This window comes from Drosophila hydei, unplaced genomic scaffold (genome assembly GCF_003285905.1).
Source record: "Drosophila hydei strain 15085-1641.00,03,60 unplaced genomic scaffold, DhydRS2 tig00008116-arrow-pilon, whole genome shotgun sequence".
Taxonomy (NCBI): Eukaryota; Metazoa; Arthropoda; class Insecta; order Diptera; family Drosophilidae; genus Drosophila; species Drosophila hydei.
Window position 1 is genome coordinate 2,118,495 of NW_022045829.1, and position 18,954 is coordinate 2,137,448.

Here is an 18,954-nt window from a genome sequence, read left to right on the forward strand (position 1 = left end):
GAGAGAGGAAAATATGTATTTCGGACAAAAAGCAATAGAATTAATTCACAAAATGATTATTCTTTTTTATTTATTTGCAATTTGAGTTTCCAAAGTTAAGAGAACTTAGGCAGGGCATGGAGGATACCATTGCCAGGTGCTCCAAGACACGCACTCAGATGATACGGGATCGAAGCCGGTGTTGATATCGCAAAGGACAGTGGTAGCGGTATTACCCTGGCAAACCCAGTAGCGAGTGGGATCCCAGTTGTTGCGATATCTAGTGGAGCTGGTGCCGGAGCAATTGGGTTGTCCATTGCCGTCGGGATCGCAATCGGCGTAAATGGCCACAGCGAAAAGGGCCAGACACAGAAGAATCAGAGCTAGCGAAATCGATATTAGTTATCTCTATATATATGAATTGATCCAGGTATTTAGTGAACTTACCAGATTTCATTTTTGGTTATAGTCAGTGAAGTGAGCGTTACCAAATGTGTTCATTCAGCTGAATTGCCGCAGTTTATATACCCACTCGATGGGCCTGATATCTGTGCCGGCTGTAATTATACTAGTTCTTTATTAATATTAGTTATCTATTCGATGTTATGTTCTTGTTTGTTATAAGCAACTGAATGACTGAATGGTTGTGCTCGTGCATTGATAACTTTGGTGTGACAAGAAGGCCTTCGGAATTAATCTAGCCACGATTTTAAATCTATATGCAACATCTAGACTAGGTTGATGTTTGGCAAATCTGTTCTGACTAATCAAAATTCGTTATATTTAAAGCTAATCAAACTATAAAAAATTATTACTGGAAGTGCTTGAGTAAACAACTTTCAAGTATTTATTTTAGATACTTTAAACTTTTTTTACATTTACTATCTCAATAAATATTTATCTTAATTAATGAAAAACTTCTTTTACTTATGGCAAAAGCAAAATTAATCCAAGAGTTTAAAATCGGATAATATTATTACTAGAATAGATTATACTTTACTTTTTATTTAAGCGAAATAAAAATTTGGTAATAAATGAAATAAAGAAAAATATAATAAAAATTTGTCTTGTATGAAATATATTTAAAAAAATACCTCAATTGTTACGAATAATGTTTTTAGCTTATAGAAAATGTATAAAATATAAAATATAAAAATATATAAAATATAATTAGGGGCATTTTGTTTTTGTTTTTTTTTTTTAATATTTTTTTCATGACAAGAAAAACATATATTTTTTGCTGGATATTAAAAAAATATACACTCTTAATTTTTCAACAATTTTCTAGTCTTCGGGCAGGTTATAAATAATTGGTTTGTATTGCCTTGAAAATACTTTTCCTTTTAGTATCCTCTTTTACCTTAGCAGCGTTAAGAAAAATAAATGATTTACTTGGAAAAAATGTATTATCTTGTAAAAGGATATATTTAACAGATCTGAGATAGACAAAAAATAATATAAACTGAGCTCAAATCTGCAACATTCTGGCTTGGCTTTATTTTACCCAAATTACGTATATTCAGAAAGGTAAAATGTAAAAAATCTAAGTAGGTGTCAAAATTATCAGTACAAAATATTTTTTAATAATTAAAAATAGAAAAAAAAAGTCAGTTCGATTGACAAGATTAGACTTGCATCATCAATAGCATCGACATTGGGGAATGGACGAGTTTAATGATCTGGAGCAATCGTTGCGTTGGTATCGCAACTTATCAGACTTACAGATCGGGGCATGCAACGACTTGTTGCACGCACTGCGCGACGATATTTGTGAGGAGACAGCGTATCGGGTGCACGACTGCCTTGATATGTTGGGCCTGCACCCGTTGCCCAGCTCGAAGCAGTTGAAGACTATAATTGAAATAAGCCAAGGCAACGACTTGGCCTTTCTCTGGTTTCTGTGGGAGGCGTACTACAAGGATCAGAACAGCTCCAAGCCTATAGGGCGGGCATACAATTCCAACGAGCAGTTCATATTGACGGGCATTGCCCATCTGGACATGGCGATGACTAAGCGAGGTCTGGATAAGGTGTTGCCATTGCCGGAGAATGGAAAGAGGTTTCAGCAACACTTGCAGCAAAAGCTGCCCAAGCAGGAGCAGAAGCAGCAGCGACAGCGGCAGTATCGGCCCAAAGAGCCAGCCAATAAATTGCCATATTTTATACCGCAGGTGCGACCCAAGAGCGTCATACCCCCAGCTCGTATCTCGAAGCTCGATGAGCGGAAATGCAGCTTCAAGGACAAGGATATACCCAACGAGAGCTCCCGTTGGTTTGCCACATACGAACTATCGCCCATGAAGCGTGAGGTAAAGAAATGCCTGACGGATGCAATCGCTCAGATCTTTGTCCGCGAGCACAGATCAACGGACAAATCGCTCTAGAGATCTTAAGCAGTTGATATATCTAATATAATAAATGATAATTAAATATTTAAAATTAATATAATTATATAAGAGTTATCATAATTAGACATCTATGTTTATAAATTTGTGATTTTAAAACTTTGTTAAAATATTGATCTGTTATACAATTTCCATGTATTCCTTCATTAGCCAGCACATTTTTTGTTATAATTCCCAACTGCTTATTCGCTGAACTTCACGTATAAAACGAGGGTTCAGCTGCGTTCACTCGTGTTGTTTGGAAGGAGAGCAAGTTAGCACTCCCCTAGACAAGGATGGAACACACAAACGAGCGGCTAGGCACAAGACAATGCCGTTCACAAGTTTTTTTTATATAGATGTATATAATATATAGATAACAGATATGCATTCATGAGCAGTAGCAACAATATGGTCGATATTTGTGTTTCTATGCGAACAAGTCGCTAAGTCTAAGAGCTCTTCAGTTGAAGTTTTACTTAGGCTTGTATTACCATTATATAGTAGTTATAGTTAAAGACCCGATCAAGATAAATTGTATATATCATATTTTTGCAGTTTCATGTGTCTTTAAAATCTTGGGTTGGAATCGGATAAGTATAAAAATTATTTGTTGTATGAAAAAGAAAAATAAAGATTGCAAGGAAAGTTGCTCTACTTATTATCATATCCTGCTGAAGACCTTTTCATACTTATATTCATTATTACGCGTGTAGAGAGAGGAAAATATGTATTTCGGACAAAAAGCAATAGAATTAATTCACAAAATGATTATTCTTTTTTATTTATTTGCAATTTGAGTTTCCAAAGTTAAGAGAACTTAGGCAGGGCATGGAGGATACCATTGCCAGGTGCTCCAAGACACGCACTCAGATGATACGGGATCGAAGCCGGTGTTGATATCGCAAAGGACAGTGGTAGCGGTATTACCCTGGCAAACCCAGTAGCGAGTGGGATCCCAGTTGTTGCGATATCTAGTGGAGCTGGTGCCGGAGCAATTGGGTTGTCCATTGCCGTCGGGATCGCAATCGGCGTAAATGGCCACAGCGAAAAGGGCCAGACACAGAAGAATCAGAGCTAGCGAAATCGATATTAGTTATCTCTATATATATGAATTGATCCAGGTATTTAGTGAACTTACCAGATTTCATTTTTGGTTATAGTCAGTGAAGTGAGCGTTACCAAATGTGTTCATTCAGCTGAATTGCCGCAGTTTATATACCCACTCGATGGGCCTGATATCTGTGCCGGCTGTAATTATACTAGTTCTTTATTAATATTAGTTATCTATTCGATGTTATGTTCTTGTTTGTTATAAGCAACTGAATGACTGAATGGTTGTGCTCGTGCATTGATAACTTTGGTGTGACAAGAAGGCCTTCGGAATTAATCTAGCCACGATTTTAAATCTATATGCAACATCTAGACTAGGTTGATGTTTGGCAAATCTGTTCTGACTAATCAAAATTCGTTATATTTAAAGCTAATCAAACTATAAAAAATTATTACTGGAAGTGCTTGAGTAAACAACTTTCAAGTATTTATTTTAGATACTTTAAACTTTTTTTACATTTACTATCTCAATAAATATTTATCTTAATTAATGAAAAACTTCTTTTACTTATGGCAAAAGCAAAATTAATCCAAGAGTTTAAAATCGGATAATATTATTACTAGAATAGATTATACTTTACTTTTTATTTAAGCGAAATAAAAATTTGGTAATAAATGAAATAAAGAAAAATATAATAAAAATTTGTCTTGTATGAAATATATTTAAAAAAATACCTCAATTGTTACGAATAATGTTTTTAGCTTATAGAAAATGTATAAAATATAAAATATAAAAATATATAAAATATAATTAGGGGCATTTTGTTTTTGTTTTTTTTTTTTAATATTTTTTTCATGACAAGAAAAACATATATTTTTTGCTGGATATTAAAAAAATATACACTCTTAATTTTTCAACAATTTTCTAGTCTTCGGGCAGGTTATAAATAATTGGTTTGTATTGCCTTGAAAATACTTTTCCTTTTAGTATCCTCTTTTACCTTAGCAGCGTTAAGAAAAATAAATGATTTACTTGGAAAAAATGTATTATCTTGTAAAAGGATATATTTAACAGATCTGAGATAGACAAAAAATAATATAAACTGAGCTCAAATCTGCAACATTCTGGCTTGGCTTTATTTTACCCAAATTACGTATATTCAGAAAGGTAAAATGTAAAAAATCTAAGTAGGTGTCAAAATTATCAGTACAAAATATTTTTTAATAATTAAAAATAGAAAAAAAAAGTCAGTTCGATTGACAAGATTAGACTTGCATCATCAATAGCATCGACATTGGGGAATGGACGAGTTTAATGATCTGGAGCAATCGTTGCGTTGGTATCGCAACTTATCAGACTTACAGATCGGGGCATGCAACGACTTGTTGCACGCACTGCGCGACGATATTTGTGAGGAGACAGCGTATCGGGTGCACGACTGCCTTGATATGTTGGGCCTGCACCCGTTGCCCAGCTCGAAGCAGTTGAAGACTATAATTGAAATAAGCCAAGGCAACGACTTGGCCTTTCTCTGGTTTCTGTGGGAGGCGTACTACAAGGATCAGAACAGCTCCAAGCCTATAGGGCGGGCATACAATTCCAACGAGCAGTTCATATTGACGGGCATTGCCCATCTGGACATGGCGATGACTAAGCGAGGTCTGGATAAGGTGTTGCCATTGCCGGAGAATGGAAAGAGGTTTCAGCAACACTTGCAGCAAAAGCTGCCCAAGCAGGAGCAGAAGCAGCAGCGACAGCGGCAGTATCGGCCCAAAGAGCCAGCCAATAAATTGCCATATTTTATACCGCAGGTGCGACCCAAGAGCGTCATACCCCCAGCTCGTATCTCGAAGCTCGATGAGCGGAAATGCAGCTTCAAGGACAAGGATATACCCAACGAGAGCTCCCGTTGGTTTGCCACATACGAACTATCGCCCATGAAGCGTGAGGTAAAGAAATGCCTGACGGATGCAATCGCTCAGATCTTTGTCCGCGAGCACAGATCAACGGACAAATCGCTCTGCGGCATGCATCGCATGATGGAGCGTAACATGATCAACACAAAGCACGAATTGACCACGGATACGTTGCAGCGTTGCATGCAACTGTTGGACATAGGGAGCCTTGGGAAGTGTCAGCAGAGCGCGGGCATCGTGCGCCAATTGGAGCGTGAGGTGTTGCAGGCGGCAAAGAAATGGGAAGCGCACCGAATGCACCATCTCATGGAGATGCGAAGCAAATACATCCGCAACTCGCATCCGTGCAAGGAACACTGTCAAATGTGCGTGAAGCTGGTCTCGATGCCTGACATGGTCTCACAGCAGGATGCCAAAGATGGCCACATTGTTCTACCCCTGCTAGTGACAACGGACTCGCAGACAAATCCTATATTAGGTCATCCCATGCCCTATCAAGATGATCTGCAGAGCGTACATGTTATGCAATTGGGAAGGGTGGTGGATCACAAGACCATTAGTCTGCTACCGGATCCCAGCCTACGCTGTCCCGGGCCAGCGAAAAAAACTAATGTGAAACCAGTTAAAGTAAAAACTCATGTGAATAAACCATTGTCAAAGAGCAGCGAGAAACCAGTTAAAGTAAAAAAAACTATTTTGAATAAACCATTGCCAAAGAGCAGCGAGGAAGAGAAACCAGTTGAAGTAATTAAGGATCCTCCGTCTGATGTGCCGTCAACGGGATCATTAAGCACGGAGGCGGATAATCAGTGCTTTCGACGTTTCATACCTAACGGTATGCTGGCTTGGAACTTCTTTCGGATCTACGGAGCTCCGGAACAACATTCCGAGCCGGATCTTATGTACGCCGACCCACAGCCCATAATACGCAGCTACTGCGTTGCGGCACTGCAGAAGGCAATGGAAGCCGGCAAGAAGAAGCAGACTTCAAAGAAGCACATGGAGCGCATCCAATGGCAACAGCGACACGTCTCGGACGTGGCCCTAGAAACAGCTGACACATCTGTCAGGCAGACGTTTCGCGCTGGCCAGCAAAACGCCTTGGTGGAGGCTGCAGAGCCCGACAATAGCCAGTCGCCGAAACGCTTGCAGGTGAACAATATAGATCCGGAGAATAGGCAAATGCTGTGCGACCTGCTAAATAGCGCCATGGACATACTGAGGAAAGACGCACGCTATGTGCTCGTGACATTGCCCAATGCGCACAAGATGCCGCCGCTGTTGGAGTGGGTGGCACAGCGCTACGGCAGGACCTTTAGGGATCACCGTGCCGCGGATACTCTAGTGAAGACGCACAAAGTGCTCAAGATGTTGAGATTGAATACGAGTCTTGCGCACTTTCCCGAACCAAAATATAATGATTTTCAGTGGCCACCAGAAGCCACGTGTTCTGCCGAAACGATCCTCAGCCGCTTCAGGCAAATGCGCAACGAATACTATAGCCGCCTGAATGAGATGGATCTGCAGGACTCGCGCCTCATCTGGCTCGCCTTGCGCAGCTACTCCCGCTGGTCGAACCTAAGCAAGAAGACCTTCTTCGCCTACATGCCGTCCAAGAAGAAGGACTTCAACCGCCAAAATCTTTGTTTGTCGTGCGACTATCGACAAGTCGTTTCATTGCGCAAAGGTGTCGTTCATAAGTAAATTTACTTTTTGCAGGCACTGTCTACGTTGCAGTGTTGCACAAATTGTGGCCGGATGCACATTCCCCCGCAATATGTGCGACATTGCAGCCCGATGGGCATCTGTTTTAAAGTATTTTTCTTGTAATATCAATATAATGTGTTCTTCATGTCGACAAGTTTTATTTTTATTAATTTATTTAATCACATAACTATAATTATAATAGTAATATAATTTGATTAGCTTAATGCAGTCGAATTGATAAGACTCACACAAAAGCCAAGAAAATTGAAGCGAATTTCCTTATCAAGTTAAGTTATCTGACTATGCTGTATAGGAATTTCAAACCAGAATAGCTCTGCCACCTTATAGAAATCTGTGGAACGAGACTTGAGAAGAGAGAGACATAACTTGACGTGGTACTTGGTTAGATAGGATGGAGCGCAGCTGTTCCGTGAATAGAGCAGACAAAAGTTATCTAGATGAACGAACGGTAGCTGTCTCTGAAACGGAAATGTACCCAAGCTTGTCTGACTTGAGCTTGAACTTACCGATTGAAAAGTTTGTTGAGAATCATCTTAACCTGTGCTATTTATTATAACAGCAAGAAATCGAATATATATATAAGCATATAATAATAAGCAATATTATATTCTTAGATTAATTTCTAAGTAGCGATTTCTTATGTCAATGTCGCCCTTCTATTCGATTTTCATTAATGCAAGCCTACGAAACCTTATGTAATATAACTTTGACTAAAAAGAAAAACTTTTCTATTCACATAACTACCTTTTTCAGAAATACTCTTTAGTTTACATACGTATACATTTTCTTACTCTCGTTTTCTCTCTATTATTCTCTCTCACTCTTTCTATTTTTCCCTCGCTCTTTCTCGTATTCCCTCTCAATATTTCTCTCTCTTTCTCTCTCTTTCTCTCTCTTTATTGTTTTCTCTCTCTCATTCTCTCTCTCCCCCACTCTTTCTCTCCATATTATTTCCATATCTTTGTCTCCCTCTCTCTCACTCTCTCTCTCTCCTTCTCTCTCTCTCTCCTTCTCTCTCTCTCTCTCTCCTTCTCTCTCTCTCTCCTTCTCTCTCTCTCTCCCTCTCTCTTTGTCACTCTCTTTCTGTCCCTCTCCATATCTATCTCGTTTCGTCTATCTCTTATCTCTTTCGATTCTTCTATATCTTTCATTTTCTCTTTGGAATATACACAAAATGTCTGAGCAATTTCTATGTTTAAGCAATTTAAAAACCGATACTAGTTTCGATATAGATCACTTGAAATCGTGTCTATTTCTGTGAAAGTGTTATATAGATAGAGCGCTCTGAACATTCTATATGTACAGTGATATCATTATTTGGGCGCACGCGTCAGCTGGCATATGAATCCAACAAGCATCTGTGATAAGAGCTACTGAGCTTGTTTCATTTCCCAATACTCTCACCATGTATTCGCATTCAGATAATGTGATTCGACGAAATGCTACCAGAATTCTTAATAAACTGATACGAAATTTCGCACGTTTCCGATAAAAGTCATGGAGAAGAGCAGACATCTGACTGACATTTTGCGCCATTCGAAACGTGAAGGTTAATAAAAATTTTTGCACTCACAAAATAGCAAAAATAAATGAGAAAAAAAAATAAAAAAATAAATAATTTTGTCTTTTGCCAATGTCAAGAAACTTGCGAAACAATTTTGGGCACGCCCACAACACAATGCCGCCCACGCACTTAGTGAATGCAGCGAAGACAAACGGCGTTAATTTCTTAACTATGTGCCAGAGCACAGCCTTAGCGAGGGTTGCCACATGCATTACGCACTGAATGAAGCAACAAAAAAATTTCATTTCGTCTTATTGCTTTTAACTGTATAGATGAAATAAACGCATGCATCTACAGGTGTTCTACGCGTTTGTTGATCAAATCAAATTAAATAATATATAAAAAAAAGAAACTCAAGTTTTAATTAAAGTCGCACAATCAGTCGATGTTCTTTATCAGCGAACAACCAAATCAGACCTTGCAAAAATAATTGTCTTTATTATCAGACACTAGCAAATCTTGCCATTTCTATATGAATGAAATACTTTGAGTGCTTAAAACGTGTGTTAAATATACAACTGTGTTCATAAAAATAGTAGTGCGACTAAGCGCTAAATGTTGCGCAACAAAATTTAGTGTAAACTCAATATTTTGAGTGCAATTTGAAACGACTATTAAAATTAAAATATTAATTTTTTATAATTTATAATAATTATAATTTTGATATTTTTGATTACAAATTTAGGTGTGTCAGGGCTTAATAAGGATAAATTTACAAAGTGTAGCCGCTCATAAAAATAGTTGTTTTTAGCACTACTATTTTTATGAATGATCAGCCAAATATAAATTAATTCCGGCCGAAAGTAACGGGAATCTTTCGTAACTCTCTTCTTTATGCTCATCTTTTTATTTTTGAACGATAGAAAAATATTTTCATTTGATTTAAAATTTGTGTAGTGCGTTACTATTTTTCCATTTCTATGTCTAATCTAGCGCACTTTCATTCGTATCATTATTATTTTTTATTATTATCAGCTAGAATATTTTCATTCTGTTCACTATCAATTTTTAGTCAACATTTTTATAATCATTGCATTCATACTAAAATTCATCATTATAAAGAATCATTATGATTTTCTTTATCATTATTAGAAAGATACTTATTATTATTTATATCGTAATTATTAGTTTCGGGTCAAAACGGAAATTCATGTATCCTTGATCCGTATTATCATAGTCATTTGTTATTAGTAATTTCATTATTTTCTTTTTTATCATTATTATTATTATCATTCATCATTATCATGATCATTTTGGAGTGCTGCTTTTCCGTTTAGTGTTAGTTCTTATGATCGAACTGGAACTAAAGCTTCAGTAGAAGCAGCAGAAAATGAGGAGATAGCCAGGGGTCTAAATATATGCTATATATAGATTAATATAATTATATTATAATATATGATAGGAATTTTTTATATAGTATTCTAAGCTAGTTCAGCTACAAGAACCCGACGATCGAAGCCGATGATCGACACTTATTTTCGGGCTCTGAGCGTGAAAAATGTTTGGCAATGTCAAAGCTATCGGCGAAAAACGTTTGACAGTGTTGCAGAGTAGGCACAGCAGCCAGCGAGGGTTGCTTCATAACTTAAATCTATGTATAAATTGAATATGTTAAGTTACTACAGAATGCGCGTGCGTTTTATTTATTTTGATAAGCTTTATTTTATTAACCAGTTGCTGGCAAATTGGCAACTACACGCATCTTGGCCAAGTTAACGAGTAGCAGCAGCCGCACTGCACGTGTCTCCGTGAAAAAAGTGAAACCCCACTAACATGAACAATTCCAAAATGTGCTGTGTTGGCGAAAGAACCTCGCCTCGCTTGACGGCCCTAATTGTCTAATGGTTGCGCGACAGAGTTAAAGCCAAAAGCCTGCCAAGCGACGCGCTCATAATTTTTGTCTTAAATTGCCAAAGCGCAATTTGTCGCCAAATGGAAAACTGAAATATACAACAAATAAGGCATTTGGCAATTGTCTTTTGGGAAATGTTTTATAAAGTCCATTGACAGCGCTGGCAGCAGACTTAGTCGCAATGCACGTTAGCAATTGGAAACTACTCGGTCTGTGCCTCTGTTGGTGCCTGGAGCTGGGCTCTACGCAAAACTCTAGCCATGTCGTCTGGGAGCCAAGTGGAACTACGAATAAACGTGAGGTGGCCAATCGATTGGATTACGCTGGCACCAATATAGCCAAGAGTTATGATCCACCACCGGAATTTTATAGAGGACCGGGCACTACTGTCACCAGCTCCGGCTCCAGTTCCAGCACCGTTTCGGGCACCTCGGGCTTAGGCAGCGCCCAGCTGGGCAGCGTGGGTGAATCGCTGAGCGAGGCCTACAACAAGTGGCGGCAGAGCGCGGGACAGCATGATCGCATCAGCGTGGGTATGTAGGAAAGCTTGACAGCTCAGTAAAGCCACCACTCACTCCAAACCACTCAATAGGTCATTATGGTGGCGGCGCAGGTCAGGCAGCGCATATACAAACGCCACACGGACATGCCAGCTACGCCTACGAAGGACATCCCTATGAATATGCCGGCGTAGCTGCTGGTCACGGCGGCTACTATGGCGGCAGCAGTGCAGAATCGGGCATACCCTTCGATGTCTATGGCTCACGGCCAGTTCATGGCAGTCATCATCAGGTGCATTATCCCGGACCTAGTGCTGGCGGCGGCAGTGAGTATGCCTACTTGGAGTCACACGAACTGGCCAGTCACAAAGGGCCGCCGGAGCTGTCACAGAAGGCGCTGCTAGCCAAAAGTTTTCTCATACCTTTAGCCAGCGCTGCGGTCTTGGGCATTGCGGCTGCTTTGGTCAGTAATCCGCTGCTGCTGCAGCTGGGCACAGTTTCGGGCTTAGGTGGCGGATTCGTGCCGGCTGTGGGCAAACGTAAAAGGCGTGCGCTGCGAAAAGCTTATGCAGCTTACAAATAGCTCGGCTGTTATACATAAAACATTTATATAACTCCTCGAAATGCTCGCAATAGAAAAAAACAAAAATAATCTTTTAATAACTGTTATCTATTTTCATTCAATGCTTAAAGCTTAGTAATAGCTTATTAATTTTCAAATTTGGCGGCTATAGTGTCTTATACTCTAATACTCTTATACTTCGCAGCTGGGCAATAAGTGTATAACATAAGTGTTATCGATGACAACAACGCGGTGTTAATTAACATAGAACTGTTAAGCAGCAATGAAAGCTGTTAAATTTGAATTTCATTTACATTTTCTTTGTGTCAATAAGTAAATATAGCCTAAGTAAAGCTAAAATAAAAGCCTAAATATAAAGATCTTACGATTGAGTCTATCAAATGTGAGCTCTTTAAGTTAACTAAAGTAGGCATCACGCTTCTGGGCCACAACTCATTTAACGCTCAGGCAAACTTCATATGACAAAAAAAGAAGAAAAGAAAAGCAAGAAAAGAAAATGCAACAAATGTAGTCGTTCGGGTAAAACGCGAATGGAAACCATAAGTACAATAATTGAAGAAAATGTCAGCTACACACGATGGCTACGTGACTTAATAATGCCCCATGGTGTCCCATAATAACGGCCGCAACGTGTTGCTCTCTTTGCCAGCTGCGGCTGGGCGCAACCATTTCAAAGTTTTCTTCTTCTTCTACTTCTGCTTCTCACTGACCATTTCCTATCCTCATTAAGTTTATATGACTTGCACTACACTCCATATACTCCAACTAAAAGTTCAATGCCAGCTTACTTACTAACGATGTCGTTTTAATTGGTAAAATGTTGCCAGATGAAGATTTGCTTGGGTTGAAGCTCATTTCGGAACCGACAATGTCATATTAGCTCAAGCTTGACACTGACTTAAGCGCTGTTAGCGATCTTCAAATTACCTAAATGTGGAAATGAGCTTAAGCTTTATATGACAAACATTAGGCAAACTGAATATATGATGAAATGAAATAGTTTTCAATTCAAATTACCTAAGATGAGGTAAAATTAAATTGTTCAAATGAACTAGTATTAATTGTCTTTACTAAAAGTGTCTATTAGGGTTAAGACTATGTCAATGTGTTCAAGGTTAAACTAAAATGAGTTTTGAATGTATGAATATATATGTATATATATATATATATATATATATATATATATGTATGAATATAACAAAGTCTGGAGGTAAGGATTGATTGACTAACGAGTCTTTAAATCATTGAAATGTAAAAATACTAATCAAATATTTGCCTAAATATTAGATTGTGAATTTAGCTAAGACTTAATAGCGAACAGTTCAATAGAATCAATATACGCAATGTATTACAAATGAACCACTGTACAAATGAACTATATTTGTCAAAAATATCTTTCCCTCACATCTTTACGCTCTCCCTCTCCCTCTCTGCCTTTCTCTCATCCCGCTTACTCTTGCTCACATCACCCGTTTATCATTCTTGCTATTTCACTCACTCTCTCTCTCATCCTCCCTCACTATCTCTCTCTACCTCTGTCTGTCATCACTATCTTACTCTCTCTCCGCCTCTCGTTACTCTCTCGACACTCGTTTTCTCTCGTCAATCTGTCTCTCTCTCTCTCTCTCTTTATCTATTTATATTTTTCTTTCTTTCTTTCCCATCACTCTTTGTCTTTCTCTCTCTCTCATGTTCTTTCTCTCACACTCTCTGCCAATAATTCTGCCTTCCCTATTCGCCCTTTGTTTTACCTGATCTCTATCTATATCTTATACTATTTTCTTCCATAAACTGTCTCTTCTAATTATTGTATTCATCATCATTACATAAAATAATGAAGAAGAATAATATACGCAATTATTATTAAATATATATCAAGCAAAAAAATTAATCACAATTCAGCATGATGCAAACGATTTAATAAATAACAAATGATCAGAAATAAATACAAATTCTTACATGTAGTTATATATAGATGGAAATCATTTAGTCAGGCTGGGAAAAATGCAGCAATTTGTTCAGCTGGAAACTAATTTGCATTGCATTTCAATAATTTAGAGGCATTGGCCAACTGCCACGCCCCCAGCCCACGCATTAACTCTAGCCAAACAAACCGCAAAGTTAGCTCGAAATGTGATTTTAGACATTTATGTATCTAATTGAAAATGGGGGTACTATACGGACATGCTTATATAGATATATATATAGAGCATAAATATATGGTAATTATTCAGCGAATTAAAATCTATAAATATTGCATTTAATTTGTATGCTAAAATAATAAACATTGGTTTCTGCGGTTCGTTTTGGCCAGTTACATTCGCTTGTTTGTCAGTTGGACCAAATGATTAAATTGCGGTTAGCTGGTAAAGCGGTCAAAAGGATTCGAAACTCTGCTGCCCAGCTCTCAGATACTGACACAATAATCACGCATTGTGTGAAGCTTATGCTCGATGAGGTTTTGCATTTGATTTATATATTAAACAGGTATAACTGACTTATCTGGTCATGTTTGGTCTACTATCTAATATTAAATTAGAGTAATTAGTTGAATTATTTTTTACAAAATTTATTCATTTATAAATGATTATGTATACTAGATTCGTATTTGGAATGTAATGATCTTTATTTTGTCAGTGTGTCCATATATTTCAATTTCTAGCATAGCTCTTTGATAATTACAAACTGTTAGCTATCGATATATCGATATATTGTAACTCACATTCAATTTCAAATTCCTTTTCCTTTCAAGTGCTCCACTCGAACATGCTTTACACACTTCTTTCCGCTCTCCCCTACACAATTTCGTGTCAGCATATTGGCTGCCACGCCCATATCATTGGCCCAGCTACAAATCACATTGACACCCACAATTTGCACCAACCATACCCACATAGTTGACCAAAGCGAGCACAAGAAAAAAGGAAAGAAAAACAACTAAAACAAAAACAAATTACAACAGTTGTAAAGTGTCATTTTTCAAAGTGCAGAGCAATACAGTGGGAGGGGCTGGGCGGGAGCTAAAACGCAATGTAGAAATAATCATAATGGCCCTAGCGCATATTTGAGACGAAATCTTGCGTAGCAATGTTGCAAAAACAACAGCAGCAATAGAACGTCAAAAAAAGCAACTGCAAAAACAACAATAAGAAAAATGTGAGCAAATTTCGCTGGCAGCGCAAAAGAAATGAGACAAAAAAACAACAAAACAAAGCAAAGCATATAAAAAAAACTAAACCAAATTCCAATTTGTTAGGAATTTGTTCAATTTCAGTTTTGCTTTGCCGGGTGATTCGTTGGGGTTGGTGGACTGTATTTGACCAACCGCTGTCTCCGCTACGCCCGTCTTCGCTCTGCGTTCTCCGCTCTTCAGCTTAGCATCTGCATGCTTCACACGTGCCGCCATGCAAAACCATAAGCATAACGGCTCTACCGACCTCCACTGGCCATTATGTAGCTACCACGACAAATCGCACACATTTAACACACACATACACATACAACACACGCTCATACTCATTCTCATACATATGCATACTCATAGGAAAAAAAGTGCATACTTAACATACTGGCAAAAAAGAGCAGCAGGCGAAACAGCTGCTCAAAATGGCTTCAACAACGTCGCAGCTTGTCGCCCATTCACCTCCATAGAGATGAGCGTGTTTTGTCGTGAGCTTTAAAATATATATTCTATAAATATTTATTGCCTGAAATATAGTATGTATTAAAGATTTATTTTTATTCATGTTCATATAATAACATAATAATATTCAAAAGAATATATATATAGAAACAATATACTGACCCTTATTAATATTTTTGCAGTGTGCAGAATCGAGTTGCAGTTTGCTGGAGTGTAAAGAAGGAAGCCTTGATCATATGAGACGCTGCAGCTGTTAACAAGGTGAAGGCAGATAATAATTAGTACACATTCATAGGTATTTCTTCAAAGTATAAGCATAAGAGGAAGACAGTAAGAGATGGAGATATATTTTTTATTGCTATTGTGATTTTATATTATTTTTCGTGACTCACGCGAGGGTCTCTAGATTAGACTTATAATAGGCAACGAAAATTGTTGTTGGCTGTCCTTTTGGCTGCTACCCTAATGACATTTGTATGCCATTGCAGACATGTGCAGCAGCTCGATTTCAACTTTTGGCTCTTTCCGCTCTTAACTCATAAACAGTGCAGCCCGCTGCCCGGATCTTGACGTTAAAAGTAAGTAAGGTGTTTTTTCCTCTATTTTTTCTGAATGCCTTTGGCTCAATTGGCAACATTATCGAATATGTCGAATATGCCAAACCGATAACATGAAGTTTATGTTAAATGCAAGAGCCAAAACCCCGTTGTGTTGCATAATTTGCAGGGCTAACCATTTAACCATTTATAAGCATCGATTTACCTCACTGACAAGCATATAAATATTTCAAAATACAGTTGAAAGCACTCAATTGTTGGTATTCCACACACACGCACGCAGACCCCATGGATTTGTGTGTGTGTGTGTGAAGGGGCAGCTTTGTAAATCTGTCGGCGCTTGTGCGTCGAGAGTTTTAATTGAATTTTGAGTGGCGTATTTAGGGATTTGTTTATTTTTAATAGAAAGGCCGCACACAGATGGAGAGAGAGAGAGTGAGTGAGAGAGGGAGAGTGTGAGAGAGTGAGAGCAAACAAGCTACAGAAGCATGGAATGGAATGATACAATTCCGATTGAAAGTTTTTCCTTTTCATTGCTTTTGTTGCCTTCTTGTTCTTTTTCGTTTGTTGAACAATTGAAAGGCTAAATTTTCGCAACATCAATTTTATTTTTTAATTTTGTACATTGAAATAAAAATTGAATGAGTTTAGTTGTAATATGTATAGAAAACATGAGTAAAACTAGTCGTGCAAATGATGGCAAACAACAACAGGCAAGCACACGCAGGAGTGCTCTAGTCGGGAGTGACCGACTAGTTGATATGCTGACCTCCTCAATTTAACCATGGGAAATGAGGCTACTTATACAAAATTTAAAATATACTATATAATATATAATAATATATATATTAAATTGATCTGGAGAGACTCTCAAGAAGAAGATATTCAAATATATTGCCTAAAAGTATGCAGCAAAAAATTTTTTAATACACATCAACTCTTTATAGCTCCAGTTACGCGGATAGGCTGGCAGAGCATCCAAGCCATCTCGCAAATAATTTCACTATCAACAATAAAAGGCAAAGGGAAGAAGGGATTACATACGCTGGACCGTCGGGGAATCAGATAAATTTGAATAAAATAGAATTAGTAGTAATTAAGTTTAGAACTGGTATAGGGCCCACTGACTAGTTAAGGACTTAGAGCTAAGTGCGATATAAAGTCTAAGGCAATAAGCTGTAACAAACAAACAAAATTAAATAATAAAAAACTCTTATCGTCATTTTTGGGGCTCTTGATTTTCTCAGTTTTTGGTTTACCCATGCTGGTTGCAAATTTGTACACACAAATCCCCATGTTAGCCACAAACAAATAGCCAAATATTATTGTCCTTTTTTGTTTTATTTTATTTTATTTATTTTTTTTTTGTTAGCCACACACACATCAAAATTGTGTTATAAAATGCAATTTGTTAACGCCATAAAAGCTCAATACCCGCATGCTTTTTATTATGCTCGATGACCAATTTGAAAAGCAATATGTGGACACACATCCGCCCAAGCCCGCCCACACACACACAGGAGGGTTACTTCAACCAGCTACTCTGCTCAATTTACAGCTTGCTATTTATTTATATATACATATATATTTTTATTTTTTGGGTAACATTTGCGGCACATGTCGCCGGACTGGACTGTGCGAATCTTTCATCGAAAGCTTGTGAGTGTTTGTTTGAATGGTTTATTTTTTGTTTTACGAATGTAAGTGTGAGTGCCAGTGCGAGTGTGTGAGTGTGAGTGTGAGTGCATTTGCTGTTCATTTCATTTAAATTACCCTGTGGCTGACCTCCCTGTCACAACACATGGCGGCTGCAGCATATTGAAACATTTTGTGTATCCCTCACAATCGAATGCTCATTGAGCAGGGACAAGACCAATTTTTTTTTTTTTGAATGGTCAACAACAATACAATCAGAGGGTCATTTTTTTGTTGATGATAGGGGTTGGGGGTTGTGGTTGGGGTTGCTTTTTGTGGGCTTTTAATCAACTTGTTTGGCCACCAAATTTTTCCGTTGATGTTTTGGTTTGCAGGTTGTCAATAAAAAAAATAAAGTTCAAAGAAAACAAAAGACACGAGAAACCAATGAAAACAACAGTCTCTAGAGATTTTTGGGTAGCATGAGACTGATATCTAAATGATTGAGTATTGTTATAAAGGATGTATAAGGGGATGCCTTAAATAGCTAAAAATAAGCTTGTTTCAAGGAGAAGTAGACATAAAAAACTTTTATTGTTAATAAAACTGGTTTAAAAGAATTTAAATTTGATAATTTAAAATTGATTAATATGAACTGGATCATGCTACAGCTTATGGAATTAGTTCAAATGAATCATGAGATTTAAATCACTTATCAATTGTTGATACTTTAGTGTGATTGAGAAGGCTTATAAAAAAATTAACATTATGTGAGCTAGTTCACTTTGATTCATTAATTATATTTAGAACTTTTATTATTTTTCTTGTTTATAAGTAATGTTTATCTGAACTAGTTCATTTAAATTATTACTCAAGAAATCTTGAATAATAAAGCAACATTGTTAATTGGAACTAGTTCATTTCATTTAATAATTTAATTAATTATTGATTATTTGCTTCAATTTTCAGACTTGTTAAGCATTTTATTACATTTTCCATTTGACTTAAATATTCTAATTTAAAAATTCCAAAAATTTATTTATTGGAATTTTACCTTCACTTTACAGGGCAATAATTTAGTCAAGAACATTTCTTATGAGACATCAAAATGATTGCATACTTTTTGGCAAGCAAAATAGGCCTTGGATCAGTTATATGTATATAAAAAATATTTTATCTGCGCATACTTTTATGCCACTCTTTTGGGCTACCTCTGCGCCGTTTCTTTTTTGCAAGATGTACGACGTTTTTATTATATTTAAATTACACAAAGCATTAAATATAATTCACTCAGTACGCTCCATTTACTAAGGCCATATAAAGGCACACACACGCGCACATAAGTCTACGGGCCAAGGCAACAAGAAAAAATGCCGCTGAAAATCGCTGTAATACTTATTCATCAATTATATGATGCGCAAAAATATATATATATATATATTTATATAGATGTGCTGAGATTTACAATATCAAACACACACACACACGCACACAAATAGACAGTTAGTACTTTATTCTCTCACACACACACATGCACACAGACGATGTGCGCAGACATG

At 37.4% G+C, this 18,954-nt stretch overlaps 5 protein-coding genes and 1 non-coding gene across 6 annotated transcripts; 4 read left to right on the plus strand and 2 right to left on the minus strand.

Moving 5' to 3' along the window:
• Positions 1-40: 40 nt before the first annotated feature.
• Positions 41-521, minus strand: LOC115483308. The gene is made up of 2 exons (XM_030224685.1): positions 427-521; positions 41-362 (listed from the first exon to the last, which is right to left on the minus strand). The coding sequence occupies exons 1-2, from the start codon at positions 434-436 to the stop codon at positions 106-108; spliced, it is 267 nt and encodes an 88-aa protein (XP_030080545.1). The 5' UTR covers positions 437-521; the 3' UTR covers positions 41-105.
• A 1,011-nt stretch (positions 522-1,532) lies between these two features.
• On the plus strand, positions 1,533-2,363 carry LOC115483321. The gene has a single exon (XM_030224705.1). It carries the CDS (start codon positions 1,641-1,643, stop codon positions 2,361-2,363), a length of 723 nt encoding a protein of 240 aa, XP_030080565.1. The 5' UTR covers positions 1,533-1,640.
• Positions 2,364-2,615: 252 nt separating this feature from the next.
• On the plus strand, positions 2,616-2,713 carry LOC115483324. The gene has a single exon (XR_003944301.1). It is a non-coding gene; the product is annotated as a U6atac minor spliceosomal RNA (small nuclear RNA).
• A 405-nt stretch (positions 2,714-3,118) lies between these two features.
• Positions 3,119-3,599, minus strand: LOC111598986. Its single transcript, XM_023314487.1, has 2 exons — positions 3,505-3,599; positions 3,119-3,440 (listed from the first exon to the last, which is right to left on the minus strand). The coding sequence occupies exons 1-2, from the start codon at positions 3,512-3,514 to the stop codon at positions 3,184-3,186; spliced, it is 267 nt and encodes an 88-aa protein (XP_023170255.1). The 5' UTR covers positions 3,515-3,599; the 3' UTR covers positions 3,119-3,183.
• Positions 3,600-4,610: 1,011 nt separating this feature from the next.
• On the plus strand, positions 4,611-7,176 carry LOC111598943. Its single transcript, XM_023314421.2, has one exon. It carries the CDS (start codon positions 4,719-4,721, stop codon positions 7,035-7,037), a length of 2,319 nt encoding a protein of 772 aa, XP_023170189.2. The 5' UTR covers positions 4,611-4,718; the 3' UTR covers positions 7,038-7,176.
• A 3,482-nt stretch (positions 7,177-10,658) lies between these two features.
• On the plus strand, positions 10,659-11,755 carry LOC111599008. Its single transcript, XM_023314522.2, has 3 exons — positions 10,659-11,010; positions 11,070-11,516; positions 11,745-11,755. The coding sequence occupies exons 1-3, from the start codon at positions 10,659-10,661 to the stop codon at positions 11,753-11,755; spliced, it is 810 nt and encodes a 269-aa protein (XP_023170290.1).
• The last annotated feature ends 7,199 nt before the right edge of the window (positions 11,756-18,954 follow it).

Excerpts from the sequence above, each read along its gene's own strand:
- LOC115483321 (XM_030224705.1), top strand. The coding sequence starts at position 1,641 with ATGGACGAGTTTAATGATCTGGAGCAATCGTTGCGTTGGTATCGCAAC.
- LOC111598943 (XM_023314421.2), top strand. The coding sequence starts at position 4,719 with ATGGACGAGTTTAATGATCTGGAGCAATCGTTGCGTTGGTATCGCAAC.
- LOC111599008 (XM_023314522.2), top strand. The coding sequence starts at position 10,659 with ATGCACGTTAGCAATTGGAAACTACTCGGTCTGTGCCTCTGTTGGTGC. Across the intron at positions 11,011-11,069 it reads GCATGATCGCATCAGCGTGG|GTCATTATGGTGGCGGCGCA; the intron begins GTATGTAGGAAA and ends ACCACTCAATAG.